The following is an 18054-nucleotide window of genomic DNA, read 5'->3' as shown; positions in this document are numbered from 1 at the left end:
TTTCACAGTTGGTCAGATAGTGAATTGATGACACTAGTCTTGAGTGTCCACATTGCAACTGTGGTGATTTTATTAAATTCCTTCAAAGTCTTCACTACAGATTTTATGAGTCTGGATAGACATGGATGTAAACTGCAACTTGACTGGTTGGTGGAGGCATACATACCACAAGGTGGTATTTCTAGTTCTTATTGTCAACAAATCCCAGTATAGTGTAAGTATTTTCTGTGTATCCAAAGCCTGATATATCTTATTCCTCTGTATCATAGAGGTCTGTTGTTGTCCAAAAACTATTAAAAACACATCAGTGAGTCACACCTTTGCCCTGGATGACATGTTCCTTCATTACTATGAACATGGCCACTGTAAATTATATTGACTCAATTCCACTCACACTGTGCTGCTGCCTGAAAAACTTAGTAGAGCAGCAAATGTGTATTAATCCACAGCTGGAAATAGTCCCCAACAAATGTACTTTTTCCTCCTGTTTGAGTAACGTTTGCTAAAAACTACAGTGCCCAGCTGTTTTTAGGAAATAACTGAGTCTTATTAATAAAATTCAACCATATATTTTTGACACATTTTTATTATATTTACGTCTTCAGTAGGAACCAATGAGCAGGAGGCTGAGAGCCACAGATGGACTTAATTCATTGTTGGTTTCAGTTGGATTTGTTGACAAAAATGGTAATCACCAGCCGTATCCTTTTAACTTAAAGCTAAGAAAGCACCTAAACATATTCTGAATATACAATCAACCTGTTCCAAGATCTCTTATAAAGTGTTAAAGAGTAGACTTAATGAAATTGTATAACAAAGTTTCTGCAGAATGAGTGTAGTAACCAAACTTACTACTTTAATTGACCTATGATGAAACTTACTCAAATAAAAGTTCTATATTTTATACTTCTGATATATTTGTGTAAATGACCAATGAAAATGTTTTCTGGCTCCCATGGTCTGACTACAGTGAGGAACTTTCATTATAGGTTTTACTTTTTGTTAACTAAAATCTGCCTCTTAGAAAAGGGGTCAGGAGGGACATGTTGCTTTGACATGTCAAAACATTTCCATGTATGAAGAACAGGACCCAGTTACAAATGTGACGGAATTGAGTCGTGTGCAACACAATCTAAAAAGAAGGAGACGTATGGTTAATTGTAGGTGTAAAGGGTCTCTCTGTGTGAGAGTCCAGCAGTGACCTCTCCGTGTCCCCCTGCAGGAACTGCGGTAACGTGTTCTGCGCCAGCTGTTGCGACCAGAAGATCCCAGTGCCAAGCCAGCAGCTGTTCGAGCCCAGCCGCGTCTGTAAGACCTGCTACAGCAGCCTCCAGCTCAGCCCGGCTCCCCTGGACCTGGAGCTGGAGAAACCCATCACAGCCAGCTCTAACTAAGCCTCCGAGGACCGGGATGGTGGCGGGGGGGCGGTAGGGGGGAGCCGGGCTGAGCCGCCGGCCACTGACACAGGCACACTGCTGAAGAAGAGCACAGGAGCTACGCAGAATGTCCCCATGTACTTTATGTGTGTGTGTGTGCGCTGCAGATACGGAATTTAATGTGTGTATATACCGAAGCTGATGTGGTAGAGGAGCTGAACGGTGGGTTCACAGGGGTGTGTGTGTGTGTGTGTGTGTGTGTGTGTGTGTGTGTGTGTGTGTGTGTGTGTGTGTGTGTGTGTGTGTGTGTGTGTGTGTGTGTGTGTGTGTGTGTGTGTGTGTGTGAGAGAGAGAGGAAAGCACACATTCGCCACACAGGGTTTGTGGCAGTGACGGGACTGCACTCCTAGACCAGAGGAGCGAGAATGGACATCCTGGTGCCTTCGACCAGGCAGTTAGAGAAGGTCGTCTCACTGTGTTGCTGAAGTCTCTTGGAGGGCTTCGGTCCATTGAAACCATTTTCCCGCTCACCTACACTTCTCATCAGACTTCTACAGACCATCATCTCCCAGCTTGGACTTCTTCCTTTGTCTGGAGGGTGTAAGATCAGGAACGACGTGGAAAATGTGGCAATCAAGAGACAGTCCCTTGGCATTAAGAAATGTCTGGATGTTGAGCTGATGCTGACAGATGTTTTGGGGAAAAGTTCAAAGAGTCAGGTCACCCAAATTATAAAAAACATACTTTCTTCTAGTGTTATCTATCCATGTAAATAGTTTTGGTTTTATTTACTGTGTAATTGATATTTTCATTATCAATTTGAAACTGCTTATCATTTTCTCAGTTAATCATTTTTTAAATAAAATGTCAGAAAATAGTGAAATATGCTCTTTATAATGTCTCAGAGCCCAAAATGACATATTCAGATTGCTTAATCTGCAAATTCAATGATAGGACAAAGAAAAGCAGCAAATTTTCACATTTGAGAAGCCTTGAATCAGCAAATGTTTGGCTCTTTTGCTTAAAAGAAGTATCTTATCAAAAATATTTGCCAATTAATTGTCTCTTAAATATTTTCTTTCATTTGACTAATTGATCGGTGATGTGTTGTACTTCCATAAATTTGAGGGACATACAATAGACAGTTTCTGTCAAAATCAGAGCAGCAGATGTTGATATCCTGACTTTTAGTCTCTACTAGAAGTCATGATCCAGAACTGTTTCCTACATTTCCCATTATGCAACTTAGGTTAATAGCCCCACATCTCCACATAGACTTCTTTTCTAAAAAAAAAATGTTAGTCTCAAGCTTAAACAGAGATAACATCAGAGTTACTTTCTCAGACTTGATGAAGCTCCTCCACAGAGGACATTTTACATTTTTCTACTCAGTCTGAACTCCATTACAAGTAAAACATATCTTCATGTATACATTTGTGGAGTCTCTAAAAAAAATAAAAGATAACAGCATTGTTTGTCCCAGAAGCAGCATCCCCTGTTACTGTGGATAATCTACAGTTCTGTGATTTGGGTGAACTGACCCTTTAACACACTGTGGGCTTAATCTCAACTTAGCACATTTGCTTGCTTTTTGTTTTTGTGACAGTTTTGATCAGCTTTTCACACAGAATGGCACAAACGTGTGTGCGTATATATACACAGTATATACAGCTAACTGACATGCAAATACAAAATTAGAGAAAAAAAAAAGGCAAAGAGTTGCGTGTGTTAGTTTTGAGTTTGTGTGTTGAGATTCAGCCCAGAGTGCAGATAGAAGCAGCAGCAGCTGCAATCCTGAGGGATTTTTTAAAAAGTGTATCTTGGGATATTTGTAATGTCTTCTTTTCTTGCTTTTTTTGAATCTTGACCACGGTGAAGAGAAATCCTCACTCACACGAGGACTAGTTAGTGATAGGAAAAAGGCTTTCGACTGTCCGACCCTCACAGCTGACAGTCTGCCGTAAACGGATGTGTTGTGGCGTTGTCAGTTTGTGTCAAACGGCGGATGAGCCGCCCGTCACGGACAGACTGACTGTGTAATCTCAGTAATCTGTGTAATCTCCTCTGTCACGCCCTTCACTCACAGCAACCCCTTTTCTTATTTTTACCCAGCAGGCACTGGGAGCTGGACGCCTCCCTCACGTTTCAGTCGGTGGTGGGAATCAGAAGTGAAATCGTGGTCAGAGGAGCTGTTGAAACATTTAAAATCTAAATACATATTTTCATTTGATTTTTATAGTATTTTCTTGAGACCTGACTTGGGATTTCTGCTGTGATTGGCTGAAACGTGGAGGAGAGCAGCGGCAGCAGAAAAGGGCTCTTGGTGTTCTCATGCCACATGAAATCTGTCAGAGAAGCTTCACTGAGACGCCCACTCTGCCTAACACCCATTCAGTGACCTCCTTGCATACACACTAACACACACACACACATTTGTTTTGTAAAATAAATGAATAAAATAATATATTCAGATACCTATATAGCATTTAAGAAAAATGTATAGAATCCTTGAATAGTGGCTCACTAAATTAGTCACCAAAAAGTTTTTCTTTTTTTAATTTCTTTGTTTTCTTATGTTATTAATTGCAGAAATGTACCTATATTTTGCACCCTGTTGAAGACACAGGTGTGTGTATTTTTTTTTTTTTTTTTAAATAGAGAAGCAGGGTGTCCTGTTTTGATGCTGCAGTGGATTTTTCCCTTTTAAATGCGATCATTACTTTGATTTTATTTATTATGGTTTTGTTGTTTAATGGCTGTTTGAAAATCCAGACAATTCAATTGCCACAGGATAATCAGTGTTTATGAGATGTGGGGGATGAGAGATGGTTCTGATCTGTGGCTGCGGCGACACTCGTCATGTCAGTGTCTCGCATCAGCCAATCAAAGCAGGATTTGTGGAGTTAAACATGCGAGCAGTGCACACATGCAGTGAGCAGTGTGGATGTAGCTGGTGAGACGTCTATGCACTGAGAGAACAGTGGTCCAAAACAAGCAGCCTCAATCCAAACTAAAAGCCCCCGAACTAGACCCCCCCACGCCCCTCCCCTGACTCACACACACAAACATTACTCCATTCATACCTACAAACACTACCTCTACTTTCTACACATACTCGTTCACGCACGCACACACGCACGCACACACACACACACACACACACACTGAGCTTATAGTAGCTGAGTGATTGACATCCTCAACGACGGCCTTTGTTGTTATTATTGAAGACTTTTGTTTTTCCATTAATCAGCTGGAGCATTAAAGGTACAGCACACGACTTAAGTTCATGATGACCTTCTTGTTGAGACTGCCAATCTTTCTTTTTTTTTTTTTTTTTTTTAAATATCCCTCACCACCTAGCATGTGACATCAGCAGGGGGCCTGCCTGCACTTCATGTATCAGTATTGGGAAAGTTCACATGGGACAGTACAGAAGATGACAGGCAGGCAGAGGTTTGTTTGACTATCACAGGAAATGCTTAAATATAGCTGTGTGATTGATGACATGATGCTACTGTATCATACTGGAGCTGTATCACTGATCTTGTGTTCCTGATGAGCTGAAACCCTTATTTGAGACTCTTCTTTATTTAAAATGTGGTGGTTGAACCAGCAGATCACTGATGTGTGCAGTTGAGCTGCTGTTTAAGGTGGTCGGAACAACAACAGGCTTGAAGTGTTTGTGTTCCTGTGGATGTGGTGTTAAATTCAACAGCTCAACCTTCAAGTACAATGAATTGTAGTTGTGACACGGTGTCACAAAATTTAATATAAAACACCAAGTTCTTTTTCAATCTATTTGAGAGGTACTACTGCATTAAAACTAAGAGTGAAGCAAGTCTTTGCAAATTAAAATTTGTAGTTTGGCCCTGATGAGCTGCTCATTACTGATCTGACTTCAGACTGTTCAGTTTATAATGGTGAGGTAAACCTGCTCTGTAATCTCAGATATGTAATGTGTCTTCATCTGCAGGTTATTGGCTGTGACACTTTTCCTCACAGACACATTGACAACCAGCAGCATGAATTTCTTGTTCTGTATTTTCACCACAATCACAGGCATGAGGGGCACCACGCTTGTCTTGTTCAACAATCCAGGAATGTGAATTGTCTAAGAGAAAGAAAAAAAAAAAAAGGCTATTTTTTGCACAAAGTAGACACTGCCACAGAGTCCATCAAAGAAAAGCTGAAACTGAAAGACTGCTGTGCTTTTCAGTATTGTAAGTGATCCTGCAGAGCATGATGAGAGTCACATGGAGCGTTGGTTCTGGTTGTATGTGTGTGGTGGGAGGGTTCGCTAATGTGGGCATCAGTTACACATGTTGCCAGGATGATCCCATGCTGTGCTATTTTTTTTCTCTCTCTCTCTCTCTCTCTCTCTCTCTCTCTCTCTCCCAAGAAGTTCTCTTGGTCTGCATATGTTGTATTTTTCTTCACTCATGCTGACATGCTCTTGTCGGAGGCGTCGCTGCTACGGCCCAGTAATCATTTGATGTGTGAGTGTTGAGTGTATGAGAATGCATAAAGCATTGGTGTGTGTGTGTGTGTGTGTGTGTGTCTCTTTTGGTGGAGACTGGTGCCAAGCAGTTTTATTACGGGTCTCTCACAAAGGGATCACTCGTGCTTTTGTTGGATTTTCCTTTTTTTTTTTTTTCCTCCCTTCTGTTTGATAAGCACTTTGAACCTTCTCATGTCTGTCAGAGGAGTGTGTAGCTGTACATAGCAATTTCCTGTAACAACAAGTGCTCCTTGTTCAGTCTGAATATTTTGTTTTGTTGGATTTACTTAAAAGAGCATTACATTGTCGTAGAATTAAAGGAGAAATAAACTAGATAAACCTACTGTGTTGGAATATCTACAGCTGCAAACACACAAAAAAGAAAACAGTCAAACACTTCAATCATGTTTAATGCATGTACTGGTATACATATCTAAAAATCAAGAAACTCTTAAGTTACTGTCTAACATCAATGTCTACTTACTGAATGCAAATTTAAGTGAATACATGACAAAAGAACAACTGAGAGAGAATCGAGATCAAAAAGCGACAAGTGCTGCTCTAAGTTAGTCATGCTCACTGATGTGACGAATGGAGGTGGTCTTACTGGCTCTAAAGAAAGGATACTAGAAAGTGACGATCCCTGACGATTACTAGACTTCATATCACTGCACAGAAACAGGACATCTGTACCATAATCAGCAGCAGCAGCAACGGACTAAGAGCAAGCTGAGGCTGCGTCAGTCAGCCTGACTGCACGACGTCCGTCATCAGAGGCAGAGCTGCATGTCTCTTTATCTTAGGTTTGCTAAAAACAACACAAGGAACACTTGGAGCAAAACGTTGCTATAATTGTTTTACAAAGTATGGCTGGACGACGACTGTCAATAAAGCAATTATATATATCAAAGGCTATTCAGTCAAGAGGACCATACATTTGATCCGAAGAAAAGAAGACTGGGCATGTAACAAGAATGAGTTTTTTTACTCCTGTTCAAATCCAATCTCGTGTGCAAAGTGTTGCCTCCTCAGACCCCTCTCGCCTCCTGATTTATGTGAGTAATTAAATGTCGGTTTGATTCTCTGAACAGAGAAAAACCTTGCGTGATATTTCAGACTCTAATGAAATGTTGCTATTAGATTGTTTTAACCAACAACATCATTAGTCTCCCTGCAACGTCTTTAGAAACTCATTTTTAAAAAAAATAGACATGGCTTCACCAGCCGACTATTCCCTTTGTCTATAAAAACTCAGACAGCAATATTTACAACTTTGATAATATATTATAAAGTAGACTCTCTTGATCTGTAGATCAGCGTAGGTTCCCTGCCAACAAATCTACTGCGGGATTTCTCCCACGAAAGCATGTGTCAGAAAAGAGAAGATTGTCGCAGGAGACGTCTCCCAGTGCAGGTTTATGTGTTGTCAGATGAGGAACTGAGACTGCACTATGTACAGGCAATGGAGCTGACGGTCAGCCTGGTGATGTATGTGTGTGTGTTAGCGTGTGAGTGTGTGTGTGCTTGCACTCAGAGTGGATCAAGAGTTTCCCATGGTTCATCTTCAAGCTCCAGTCAGGAGGAGCACTGAACTGGATTCACACTGATGACTGATCCCACACCTGCAAGACAAGAACAGGGGCAAAGGAGGAAAGTTTAAATTTAGAGGAGAAAGAGTGTTTATATTCATATTATATCTCCTTGTACTATTAAATACAGTGTATGGCTGAAGGTTTTGTGAGTGAATGTGGAAATCTAAACAATATTAGTTTGTTCATTTTTGTCCCAAAATGAAAATTTACACCACAGAAATAGAGCGTCTTCTACTTTAAAAAAGTTAGTACAGCAAGTTAAAACTAACAATTTTACTTCTAAAAAGATGCAAAGTCACTTCAGTCTCTAGCTGACGCTTTAACAAACTCTGTTTCTCTGTGAATGCTTCTGTTGCCTATGATAACTTTTATACTTGAGTATAATTCCAGACAGGAGTGTAAAGGTCCTTGACATTAACTTGGTATGATGACTGGTCAACTGAGCAGCAAGAACAAATAGCAATCCGAACACTTGTGAGAATGCTGCATCGTGTCTGAGCAGCGCCTCAATCTACAGAACAGACCAGAGCTGATCCATTAGCTGGAAAATGAACAGCTGTGTGTTTGTGGAGCAGGATAATGATCAGATTCAAGAATGCAAATGATCACATATTAGACTGCCTTTGGTACCAGAGATAATGTTTGTCATTGCTTTCACAGTACTCTCATATTTTCTCATTTGTTATATGATATATAGTATTTAATAAAACTGAATATATATTTTTTTTTATTGTATATTAGTGTTGTGACTATTTTTCATCCATATTGTTTTTAGCATTATCTTTTATTGCAGTCTTTTGTTGCTTGCACACCATTTATCTTTTATTTCCTATTTTCCTGCTTTGCTGTTCCCAGAGAGGAGTGTTGTCTAAACCACTGGTTCCTAACCTGGGGGTCAGGACCCCCACCCAAAAAAAGATATATTTGAGGGGTCGCAAGATGATTAACAAGACAGGAAAGAAGAAGATACACAAAACTGAATCTATTTTTTAGCTGTTTTAAAATATTTAATTTCTTGGGAGTTTTATGTCTGTTAAAACTATTCATATGAAACAATCTGCTCAGCTTGAGGACATACAACTTGTGTTGTGGGCTCACAAATACACATCGCTTGGCTGTTCAGGTTGGAAACCACTGGTCTAAACTACAAATATACAGATGATTCATATCAGATGTTCAGTAATGGAGCCCTCTATGGTCTCATCCTGAATCGAACCAGAGACGTACAGTTATACGTTATACATCTTAACCACCCAGCCAGCAGGACGCCCTTACACTACCTTGTTAACAGGGGCGAGCTGTGTTCGTACAGACCCGGCATGGAGTCGGGTGCTGTCCCCGAATCTCCCAGGGGACCTCTCCCTGCGACTGTCCAGCACCCTGCCAGGCGACTTCTCCCTGTCCAGTGGCCGGGCCGGAGACTTGTCCCGTCTGAATTCAGTGCGGCCCTCCCGGTAGCGGTGTGGGGTGCTGGGCTCTCGATGCAGGCCATCGTGGCTACCTGGGCCCGAGGTCAAACGTTTGGTGATGTGCTCTGTGTAGGTTGGCGGGCCTCGCTTACTGGGACTACTGTAGAAAACACAGCAGAGACCAGCGTGTCACCATGTGTTATCTGAACTTGTGAGGTGATGCTAATTAGAGTGGATTCATCAACGATTGACAAACAGAACTTTTAAGCCCATTAATATTGCTTTTAAAAGAAAAGTAGATTCGATTCCAACAAGTAGAAGTTCTTATATTGTGGATAATGACAACATCCATAAAGGTTCATCACCACACAGTGTGTACATGACATCAGTCATTAGTTATCAGAATATCAGATCAAATTTTCCTTTTTTAACAGCTAAGTTCAATCAAGAGGAAGATAATTTGATCTTAATGTAAGTTCAGGCTTACACTCTGCAGCTTGGCATCTGTAAAAGAGAAGCTGTGGTGGCAAATGGAGATTTAAATTTCCAGAATCATACTGTAAGAATGGAGTGATAGGTGTTTAACCTGGAACAGCAGATGGTGCTGTTGTCATATCCTAAAACTGCACAATTACTTTTTTGCTATAGTTCAGTTTCTTCCTATGAAATAAAGGAATCCAGAAAGTGCAGAATAAATGTACATGAAGTTATTTGTTTTTGTAAGGCCCCCTGAAGTGTTTTAATCTCAACATGTTCATTCAAATCCCGTAGTTTTTTCCTCTTTTGCTGTATTTTATTGCTCAGACTAAAATAACAAGGTCAAACATGATGGAGGAGCTGACCCTCGGCTGGAGCCGGTCCTCTGCAGCTCTCCGGACTCTCTGATCAGACTTCCCTTACAGCAGATGACCCGCAGTTTGTTCTGGTAAGAGGAGGCCAGGTAAATGGCCCCGGAGGAGATGGCTGGGCCCAGGTAGCGAGGATTGGGGATGTCAAGGTGGGCTAGCACTGTAGGACTAGAAGCAGGGACAACGATGTGAGAAATACAACTAAAAAAACAACAAATGTGTTCCAGGAGGCAGAATGTCTCACCCCAGAGCAGCGTGTCCTTGAACCTCGATGACATCCAGGGAGTTGAAGTAGGTGACGAACAGGTAGGGCTCTCTGTAGGCTGCACCAGAGAACATTACAGAGGTAATTATTCAGATGACAAAACCTGGTGGTGTTATTCTGCATTTAATCATGCAGCTTTATATGAGTTATAGAGCGTATTTACCAAAGGACAAAGGCAGACGGCTCCACTTGATTTCCTCAGTGCGGCTCCTTCGACCGTACGTGTCCACAAACACTCCAAACTCTACGACAACAATAACAAAACTCACTACACACTCCTCTGTGTGCTCTTGATAGTGTCTAACCTCAAAACAGGAGAGGAGTGGTATTGTGTGCAGACAGTACTATCATGGACACAATGTGACTTTATAGTATACATCAAAGTCACAACTATGACACTGATGTAGTTACATGAAGATATGGTTGGAGAAGAAAAACAAATCAATACTGTACTAAAAATATTCTTTTGTTTTTATATCTTAGTTTTTAACCACTACTACTTTGTTCACCGCTCACCGTGAAAACACAGCAGGTATTCCTCCTTCTGCATGCTGCTGGCCACCTGCATGATGGCGATGGGGAAGCTGTGGGACGAGGCGGCGAACACTGCCGAAGCCAGTGACACATCGTTCTTATCCAAGAACTCTGCAGAGGAACAAACAGAAGACCTGGTTTAAGTGTTTAAGAGGTCACAAACATCATCTCTTGAAACTTGAAAAAAAATTTGCCTCAACACCTTAAATAAATGTCCATAAAAACTTGAAAAACGACAAACACTGTATGTTTATGCTTTGTGATGGTTTTCTAAAATCACAACAATGTTCTGTTTGCGTCCTCACCCTCAAGCACAAACTGCTTCATCTCGATCTCGTAGAACTTGTTGGTGCCGATGATGATGCTGTAGCTGGTCAGATGAATGCAGCTGCAGGGCTCCAGAGTTTCAATCTCCTGTGAGATGAAGAATGGAGATGTGAATCCAGACAAAAAGCTGGAGTTAATACAACAAATCCTTATTATGGCAACTTTATTCTCTTTCTGTATATTAAATATGTAGTGTATTGTGTAGATGTGGAGCTAACAGGTCATATCCACCTTGCGAATGCAGTATTTGTTGAGATTGTCATTGTAGCGCAGAATGGTTATCTTGTTAGGCATTGCAGCACATATACAAGGCCCGTTTTCTATCTGTAAAGAGAACACACACACAGCCGTTTCTAAAGTCACTTTGTACCATCACATTTTTCCACAAACAAGTGAAGTTGTGACACACACACGTCATGTGAAGCGTCACAGAGGAGAAGACCTACTCTCCCAGCAGCAAACAGATGGCAGCCTTTCACCGTCTCAAAGATGTGGGGAGCCAGCTCAGACTGGTTGGGCAGGTGGGACTGGGCCAGTGACTGCTTCACCCTTTTAATCTCCACCAGACACAACGCCCTCTCGTCCCCTACAAGACGCACACAGATGTTACACACTAGCTGATGTTGAGCTGAAAGTTCAGTCTCACACTCTGCTGCTCACTGGACCATTATCATCTGGTGGAAACGACAAAGTTGGAGGTCTCACCAACAATCATCAGCAGCTTCTCCTGCTCTTTGATGATGTGGATCTGAAAGACTGATCCCAGGCCAGGGACGTGAGTCAGGGAGTTCTTGATAACGTTCAGGGCATACAGACCCTCTTCAGAGCCCACCAGAACTATCTGTGGGCACAGCAGGAAAACTCACTCACATCAAGTTTCACATCGTGTGTTTATACAGAACACATGATGATACATCAGTGTGATCAACACCGGTACCTGATCTGTAAGAGGGAGGGTGCAGTTAATATCCAGCCTGTCGTCTCCCTCCAGCTTTAGGAGAGAGTTTCCTAGTAGCTTCTGGAAGAGCAGAGAGAAGAGAAAGATCAGCAGGGTCATGACTTTGACATGACCTCAGGGAGAGGCAGCAGAGGAGCACAACAGAGAGGGCTGGACGGCTGCAGGACTGTGCAGGTTAACAAGTGTCAGAGGTGGGACCAAGTCACTAGTCAGTCTAGTTTTAATCATAGCTTGTCAAAAGTAGAAAGTGAGTGCAATCAGTTTTTTTCTCTGCATTGTTAATATACAGATTAGTAATATTCAGAGTAAATGCTGAACTAGAAGTTGAAGAGCTGTAAAGATTTCTCTGCTGTTACTTCAACAATGATATAAAATTTACTTCTGTTGTAAAACTGACATGTGATTTTATTTAACCAGGAAGACCCTTGAGATATATTATCACTTCTACAAGAGAGACATCATAGAGTCACAAAATAGTCATAGAAATGTTTTTCTTAATATAGACACAACAGATGTACATCTGCAAAAAAGACAGAAAAAGACTCAACCCCATGGCTTAGGGATTAAAACGCTGACCATGAAATGCAATGTCCCCAATTCAAGACTGACTGGGACTGACTTTATTCATTTATAGGGGACAACACCCATTAATTAACTCTGATTGCCTGGGTTAATGCAACAGCTAATTTGCACCCATAGTCCTGTGAAAACCAAAAACCTACAAATGATAAGAAGTAGTAGTACATAATAGGTTGCAACAAAAACACTTTGTCCCAACAATCTTAAACCAACAATACAATCATATAAGTTTAAAACACTATAAACAAATTAGAGTTAATCTATAAAAACATCAGATTCATTCATGATGCATCTCTCTCTCCCTTGTTTCCTGTCCTCTCTCTAAGTCTAATAAAGGCATAAAATGCCCCCAAAATTATTTAAAAAGTCAGAAATGCTGTCAACTTGATGTTTCTCTCCGTTTGTGGCCTGTGTCTCACAGCTGAGTCAAAGTCATGTGACTTGTGTCCCAGTCTCTACAGAGTGTGCAGAGGAGCAGCAGGGTAAAAACACAGACGAGTACACAAGCAGGTAGAAATCTGCTATCTGATCCCTGGTCCTCTGGACTGCACAGCTGAAGAGGATCAACCCAAAGATGATCAGACATCTTGGGTGAGAATTAGTGTACAGTGGTCAGACACAGGGAAGGATATTTCAGCAACACTGATCTATTACATCAACACAGTGTTTGTACAGGAAATGACAGTGTTGCAGTCAGAGGATAGTGAGAGTGAGGAGTGGTCACAGCAGGTGAGGTGAGGTGAGAGCAGGGGGGAGGGGATGAACAACCAACACAATGACAGACACATGCACTACTGCGTGCGTCATGAAGGATATGCAGGTGTGTGTGTGTGTGTCAGTAAGTCTTGTGTCTGTATCTTTGTAACTCTTTACCTGGACCAGAGGAGACAGAACCATTTGTCTTTTGGACACAGCAGCCTATGTGTGCAATGAAACCCAATGGAATGGGCAGAATCGAGCAAATCAACAAAACGTGCCCATATACCGGACATACAATGTAGCATGATGAAAAAGCAACAAACAGCAGCGAGAGGGACAAGAAAGAGGGAGAGGAGAGAAAGAGAAGAGGAGAGAAGAAGGGGACAATTAATGACACATATAAGTGAAACGGGGGTTATCCATAAAAACTCTCAACTTAAAATGAATTATTCAAGAATAAAGAAGGTAAATCCGCTGCTCATGAATAGCCCCCATACAGTTAAACAGCGAGTTTACGTCTGCAGCCATAGACAAGACACTTATCTGTGACTGTGGTCGTAACGGTTTATGGTTTGAGTCAGCAGACATTGAGGACACAGTGCTGATTGCCCCTTGGCTGCTTCAGAGATACTCACTGCGTCGGCCTCGGCTTTCTCCCGAGAGGCTCGCCCCCCGGCCACCACAGACTCCATGACTGCCACCCAGCGCTGTTTGTCTGGGAAACTGGGAGCCATAAAGTAAACAGACTGTCCAGGCCAGCAGGGGGCGTGACATCGGGACTCCAGCTTCAGGACGTAGGGAACATCTGACACATGGGGGACAGAGGTAAGGACTTCAAAATTCTTCTCTTATTTTAATGATTTATAGTGAAAGCAGAACATGCTTCATTTTGCAGGGGGCTCTCTGGAACCCTTTCAGATCTGTCTTGTCTGAGATACATGTAAGTATGAAATAATTCAGAGGGAAAGTAACACATGAAGGACAGGAGTAGAACATTTTGTGTATACCTGACTTGGAGGTGTTGGGTAGCTCAGATGCTCCCACTGCTCCATAAACCTCAACCTCTCCATCTGACAAACACAGGTCGAACTCTTCCAGAGGCTTCACTGAATCTGAGTGACACATGCAGAACAGTGGCAGTAAAAATGATCAGCTCTAGAAGATAAATGAATTATGTTGTTATGTCACACAGGTAAAAGACTCAAGTAACCTTCTCTGGGCTCTATCTCATAGATGGATACTTTGGTCCCATCCAGGACCACATATTTCCTCTCCCAGCCCTGGCCTCGCTTCCCATTTCTGCAATGACATAAGACATTACTACAAAGGTAACATGATAAAAATAGGTTGAGCAGTTTTTCCAGGAAACGCTACAAATGCTTAAATTGGTTTAAGTACCAGATGGGTGGATTCTGTCAGACAGAACATAACAGAGAGCCTGTGAGGACTTGTGTGCAGTAACATCAGACTGCCTGATCAGAGTAGATGACACAGCTTCACAGGGAGGGAGCAGACCAGCGAAACTTTATTGCTTGAGACAAATACACGAATGGGCGTAAGCTTCCATGATTCTACCAGTTTTTGGAGCATATGATTCACATCATTTTCATTCTCATCAAATCATTTAGTGACCCTCTCTACCCTATGTGGAAACAGCAGCATTTGTTATGTTTCTCTACTCATTTGTTCATGTTTTTCCTTTCGTTTGTCACCCGTTCACATGGCAACCATACAGCACCCCAATAGTTAAGACTGGATGGTTTCAAAACAGTGCAAGAAAAGCTGAAATAATCATAGTATCAGTGTGTCTATAGCTAACCTGGGCTGTTTCATCCAGCCCTCCAGGTGCATGTGTCCACTGGCTTCTTTGAGCTGCTGGCCTGGAGAGCTGCCTTTGTCCCGGCACAACCCGTCAGACAGATGCAGGGAGCAGTCGCTGGACATGCCACATGTGGCTGGAAGGCAGGGGGAGCATTTTGGGTGGCACAAAGCATGACACTCTGGAGGAGAGAAAACACTGTTAAAGAGAGAGCAGGTTGTGGCTCCTCTCCTCAGCAGGACACAGGAAGCTGGGTGTGAATAAAAATATGAAATCTGAAACAAATAATATATCATTTTAATGAAAATTTAGGTATTTAACTCAAGAAGCAAACAGAAACAGGTCTGTGTTTAGTGCTTGTCAATTAAATATCTGAGAGTTTAGCATTTTTACATGTTACTTCCGGTTTCTTTTGCGTTACTTTCGTGTTATATAAAGGTCAGGCAAAACAATGGGAGTGCATAAGATGTAGCAGCTGCAGCCATCAACATGGCCTCACAAATACTGAAGATATTCTCACTTTATATCCACAATTAATATTAGAATTTCTATTTATACAATAGAAATTACATAATAAGAACAAATAAATAAAGGGGCTAAAATTTCAATTTTACTTTTGTAAATGAGGCAGCAAATTAAAATAAATAACTACTGTCATCTTTATTTAGTTTACATAAAGGTAATGTGGAAAATTTGGTTCAGAGCTGTCCATGTGAATACATATTTTACTTACCGAGACAGGTAGCGGCTTGACGACCAAAGTGCACAGTATCCAGGCACACGGTACATTTGGCAGCTCTCATGTTGAGTCCCACTGTGAAGCGGTGAGGGGTGTTGTGGTGTACCCTCTCTCTCTCCCTCTCTCTGTCTCTCTGACTGTCTTTCAAACGGCGGCTATACTCTGAATACAGTCAGGGAACATAGTGAGGGCAGGCAGCTCCAGCATGGCTGACTCTGTCAGGTACATCCATCATTTCAAAACCTCAGTGCACCATGCCATACCAGCATTGAAATCAGTTCAACAAAAGATGTTTAGCAAAATGCATAAGCAAGTACGCTCTGAAGACAAAAATGCTTGAAAAATAATTAATTTACTCTCTTGTTTGTGCCAAATCACTGTTGCATTTTAAAGGCGTTATTCAGTCAATGTCAAGTTTCCCGTTGTGTGCCCGGTTTTCTTTGCTTGCAAGTTTACACACATAATATGTTCCATACAACACATGGTCTCCTCAGGACGTGCAGGTATCTGACTTATTTAGTTTAAAATTTAGAAATACATGTTACACTACAAAATATCACAATTAATTATATTTAATTGCTGTTATTGTATTTATTAGTTCTATGTCGCACTGCAGCTTTTATGATCATATTGTTGTGATCTTACTACAATTAAGATTGGAATCATCTGGTCTTAACTTTATTATTGTAACCTGGCTGTATTGTAAGAGGAAATAAGGTGACTGAATAATACCTTTAGTTTCTGAGTGTGGATTCAATAGGTGATACAGCATTTTGTGCATTACAGAGTTTATAATACGGTGCATCTCAGTTAGTGTATGATGTCAAGTTCAGGTGGGTTTGTAGTGGGTTAAAGAGCAGAGCAGAGTTCTGAAAATCAGATTGGCTAAGCTTCAGCAACCAAGATAAAATGCTTCAGATTTCTAAAGCTGTGCACTGAAAAGGGGGAAATTTACTTGGAGATTTCTCAGCCTCGCCTGACCAGCCTGGTGGGATCTGACATTTTATAAGAGTGCAGAGCTTTTAAAATCTGGCCTTTTTGAGGAATGGATGAGGCAAAAGGAGAAGAGAGATAAGAGACCAAACTGCAGAAACCATGAGTTTGGGCGACTTACTTTCAAAAGTGACCCTCCTTCTCTCTGAAAGTTGTGTGAAAGAAAAAGGATAGTAAGAGCTCCATAAAATGATATTTCGCGAGTGAGATTATATGTGTGTGTCTATGTGTGTGTGTGCATATGTGTGCAGGTAAGGGCCAGTAGGTGTTGAGTATGTATGTATGAGTGAGTTTGAGTGAAGCTGTTGAGCTACATGGCACATCATCCCCTCACTCACCCTCAGGTGTTGCTGCGTCCTTCCTGCGTCCAGAGTTGGAGGGTGCCAGGCTGGTCGGGCCCTGCTGGTGCTCAGGAGACTTCACAGACATAATCATCTGCTGCCGTGCTGTGGCCGGGTTTGTAGAGTTACCATGATCCTTATACTGGAGCGCTGGGGTTGGAATAATTTATTAACTGAACTTACATCACTGTTTACAACACTGCTTGTTTGTTTACTCTAGTCATCAGTCAGTCTACTGAGACTAGTCTCACCTTCTTCTCTCAGAGATCGCAGCTCCGCTCTCATTTTCTGCAGAGCATCTTCGAGCTCTGAGCAGCGAGATCGCTCTTTGTCCAGAGCTGCCTTCATGTCACTGTACTGCAGGGGCACTGGCTGGATAGGGGGCACAGGAGAAACCTGGCCCTGACTCTGACCCTGGGCCTGGGCCTGAGCCTGAGCAGCCATGGCAGCCAACAGGTCCTCTCGACGACGCCCAAACAGACCCTGAGTCACACAAACGTACAGATACACACAGGAATGAGATGCAGGTAGATTCCAACTCTTTGCTAGAAAGACAAGAAAGACTTGTTTTAAACCATTTTAACTCAGTTTCTATGTGGTGGTAATACAACAACAATTTTTTCAATACATTTTTTCAAAACAATACTTTCTGACTGTGTAAGAGGCTGGTGGATGTTGTGATAATAATTTATGCATAAAGTGACTCATCTGTGGCTGCCCTGAATTTAACCTTTGTAATAAAGTAATTATAAGACCATGTCATATTAATTCCCTGAATACAATTTCTCAAACACATCCTAAAAGAAACAAATAAATTACATAATTTGTCCTTCTGCTATCTCTGGAATTCAGAAGTAAATTCATCTGTTCAGTCCATTGAATTCAATGTTTCCACAATAATGTACCTGAAGATATCTTTATATCAGAACAAGTGGCAGCATGATCATGATTCTGTCAACCTGAACTAATAATACTTCCAAGGTCAGATATCTGATTCTTTTCCTTCATAGTATTTATTTTTGGAAATTAGATTTTTTCTCCTCCCATATCTTAATATTTCTTAACTGAATTTGAAGA

General features: G+C 41.5%; 2 protein-coding genes across 16 annotated transcripts in view; one reads left to right on the top strand and one right to left on the bottom strand.

The window, feature by feature from the left end:
- Positions 1–6218, top strand: part of mtmr3 (myotubularin related protein 3) — a 29330-nt gene extending 23112 nt beyond the window's left edge. For all 5 annotated transcript variants that reach the window (XM_044364297.1, XM_044364263.1, XM_044364281.1 and 2 more), the window contains one exon: positions 1223–6218. In XM_044364297.1, coding sequence (XP_044220232.1) covers positions 1223–1394 — 172 coding nt within the window. In that variant the 3' untranslated portion in view covers positions 1395–6218. The remainder of the gene's footprint in view (positions 1–1222) is intronic.
- Positions 5749–18054, bottom strand: part of LOC122990719 (citron Rho-interacting kinase) — a 62399-nt gene continuing 50093 nt past the window's right edge. For 4 of the 11 annotated variants that reach the window (XM_044364172.1, XM_044364186.1, XM_044364179.1 and 1 more), the window contains exons 22-41: positions 17229–17460; positions 16975–17127; positions 16758–16781; positions 15638–15805; positions 14905–15085; positions 14296–14384; positions 14093–14197; positions 13721–13890; positions 13260–13304; positions 11787–11867; positions 11555–11690; positions 11296–11435; positions 11081–11173; positions 10828–10936; positions 10505–10633; positions 10152–10232; positions 9968–10046; positions 9718–9891; positions 8747–9035; positions 5749–7496 (exon numbers count right to left, since the gene is read on the bottom strand). In XM_044364172.1, coding sequence (XP_044220107.1) covers positions 7473–7496; positions 8747–9035; positions 9718–9891; positions 9968–10046; positions 10152–10232; positions 10505–10633; positions 10828–10936; positions 11081–11173; positions 11296–11435; positions 11555–11690; positions 11787–11867; positions 13260–13304; positions 13721–13890; positions 14093–14197; positions 14296–14384; positions 14905–15085; positions 15638–15805; positions 16758–16781; positions 16975–17127; positions 17229–17460 — 2502 coding nt within the window. In that variant the 3' untranslated portion in view covers positions 5749–7472. The remainder of the gene's footprint in view (positions 7497–8746; positions 9036–9717; positions 9892–9967; positions 10047–10151; positions 10233–10504; positions 10634–10827; positions 10937–11080; positions 11174–11295; positions 11436–11554; positions 11691–11786; positions 11868–13259; positions 13305–13720; positions 13891–14092; positions 14198–14295; positions 14385–14904; positions 15086–15637; positions 15806–16757; positions 16782–16974; positions 17128–17228; positions 17461–18054) is intronic. The other 7 variants (XM_044364212.1, XM_044364227.1, XM_044364219.1 and 4 more) reach the window with 3 other exon arrangements.

Source organism: Thunnus albacares, chromosome 2 (genome assembly GCF_914725855.1).
Source record: "Thunnus albacares chromosome 2, fThuAlb1.1, whole genome shotgun sequence".
Taxonomy (NCBI): domain Eukaryota; kingdom Metazoa; phylum Chordata; class Actinopteri; order Scombriformes; family Scombridae; genus Thunnus; species Thunnus albacares.
This window is presented reverse-complemented; position numbering and strand designations above follow the sequence as displayed.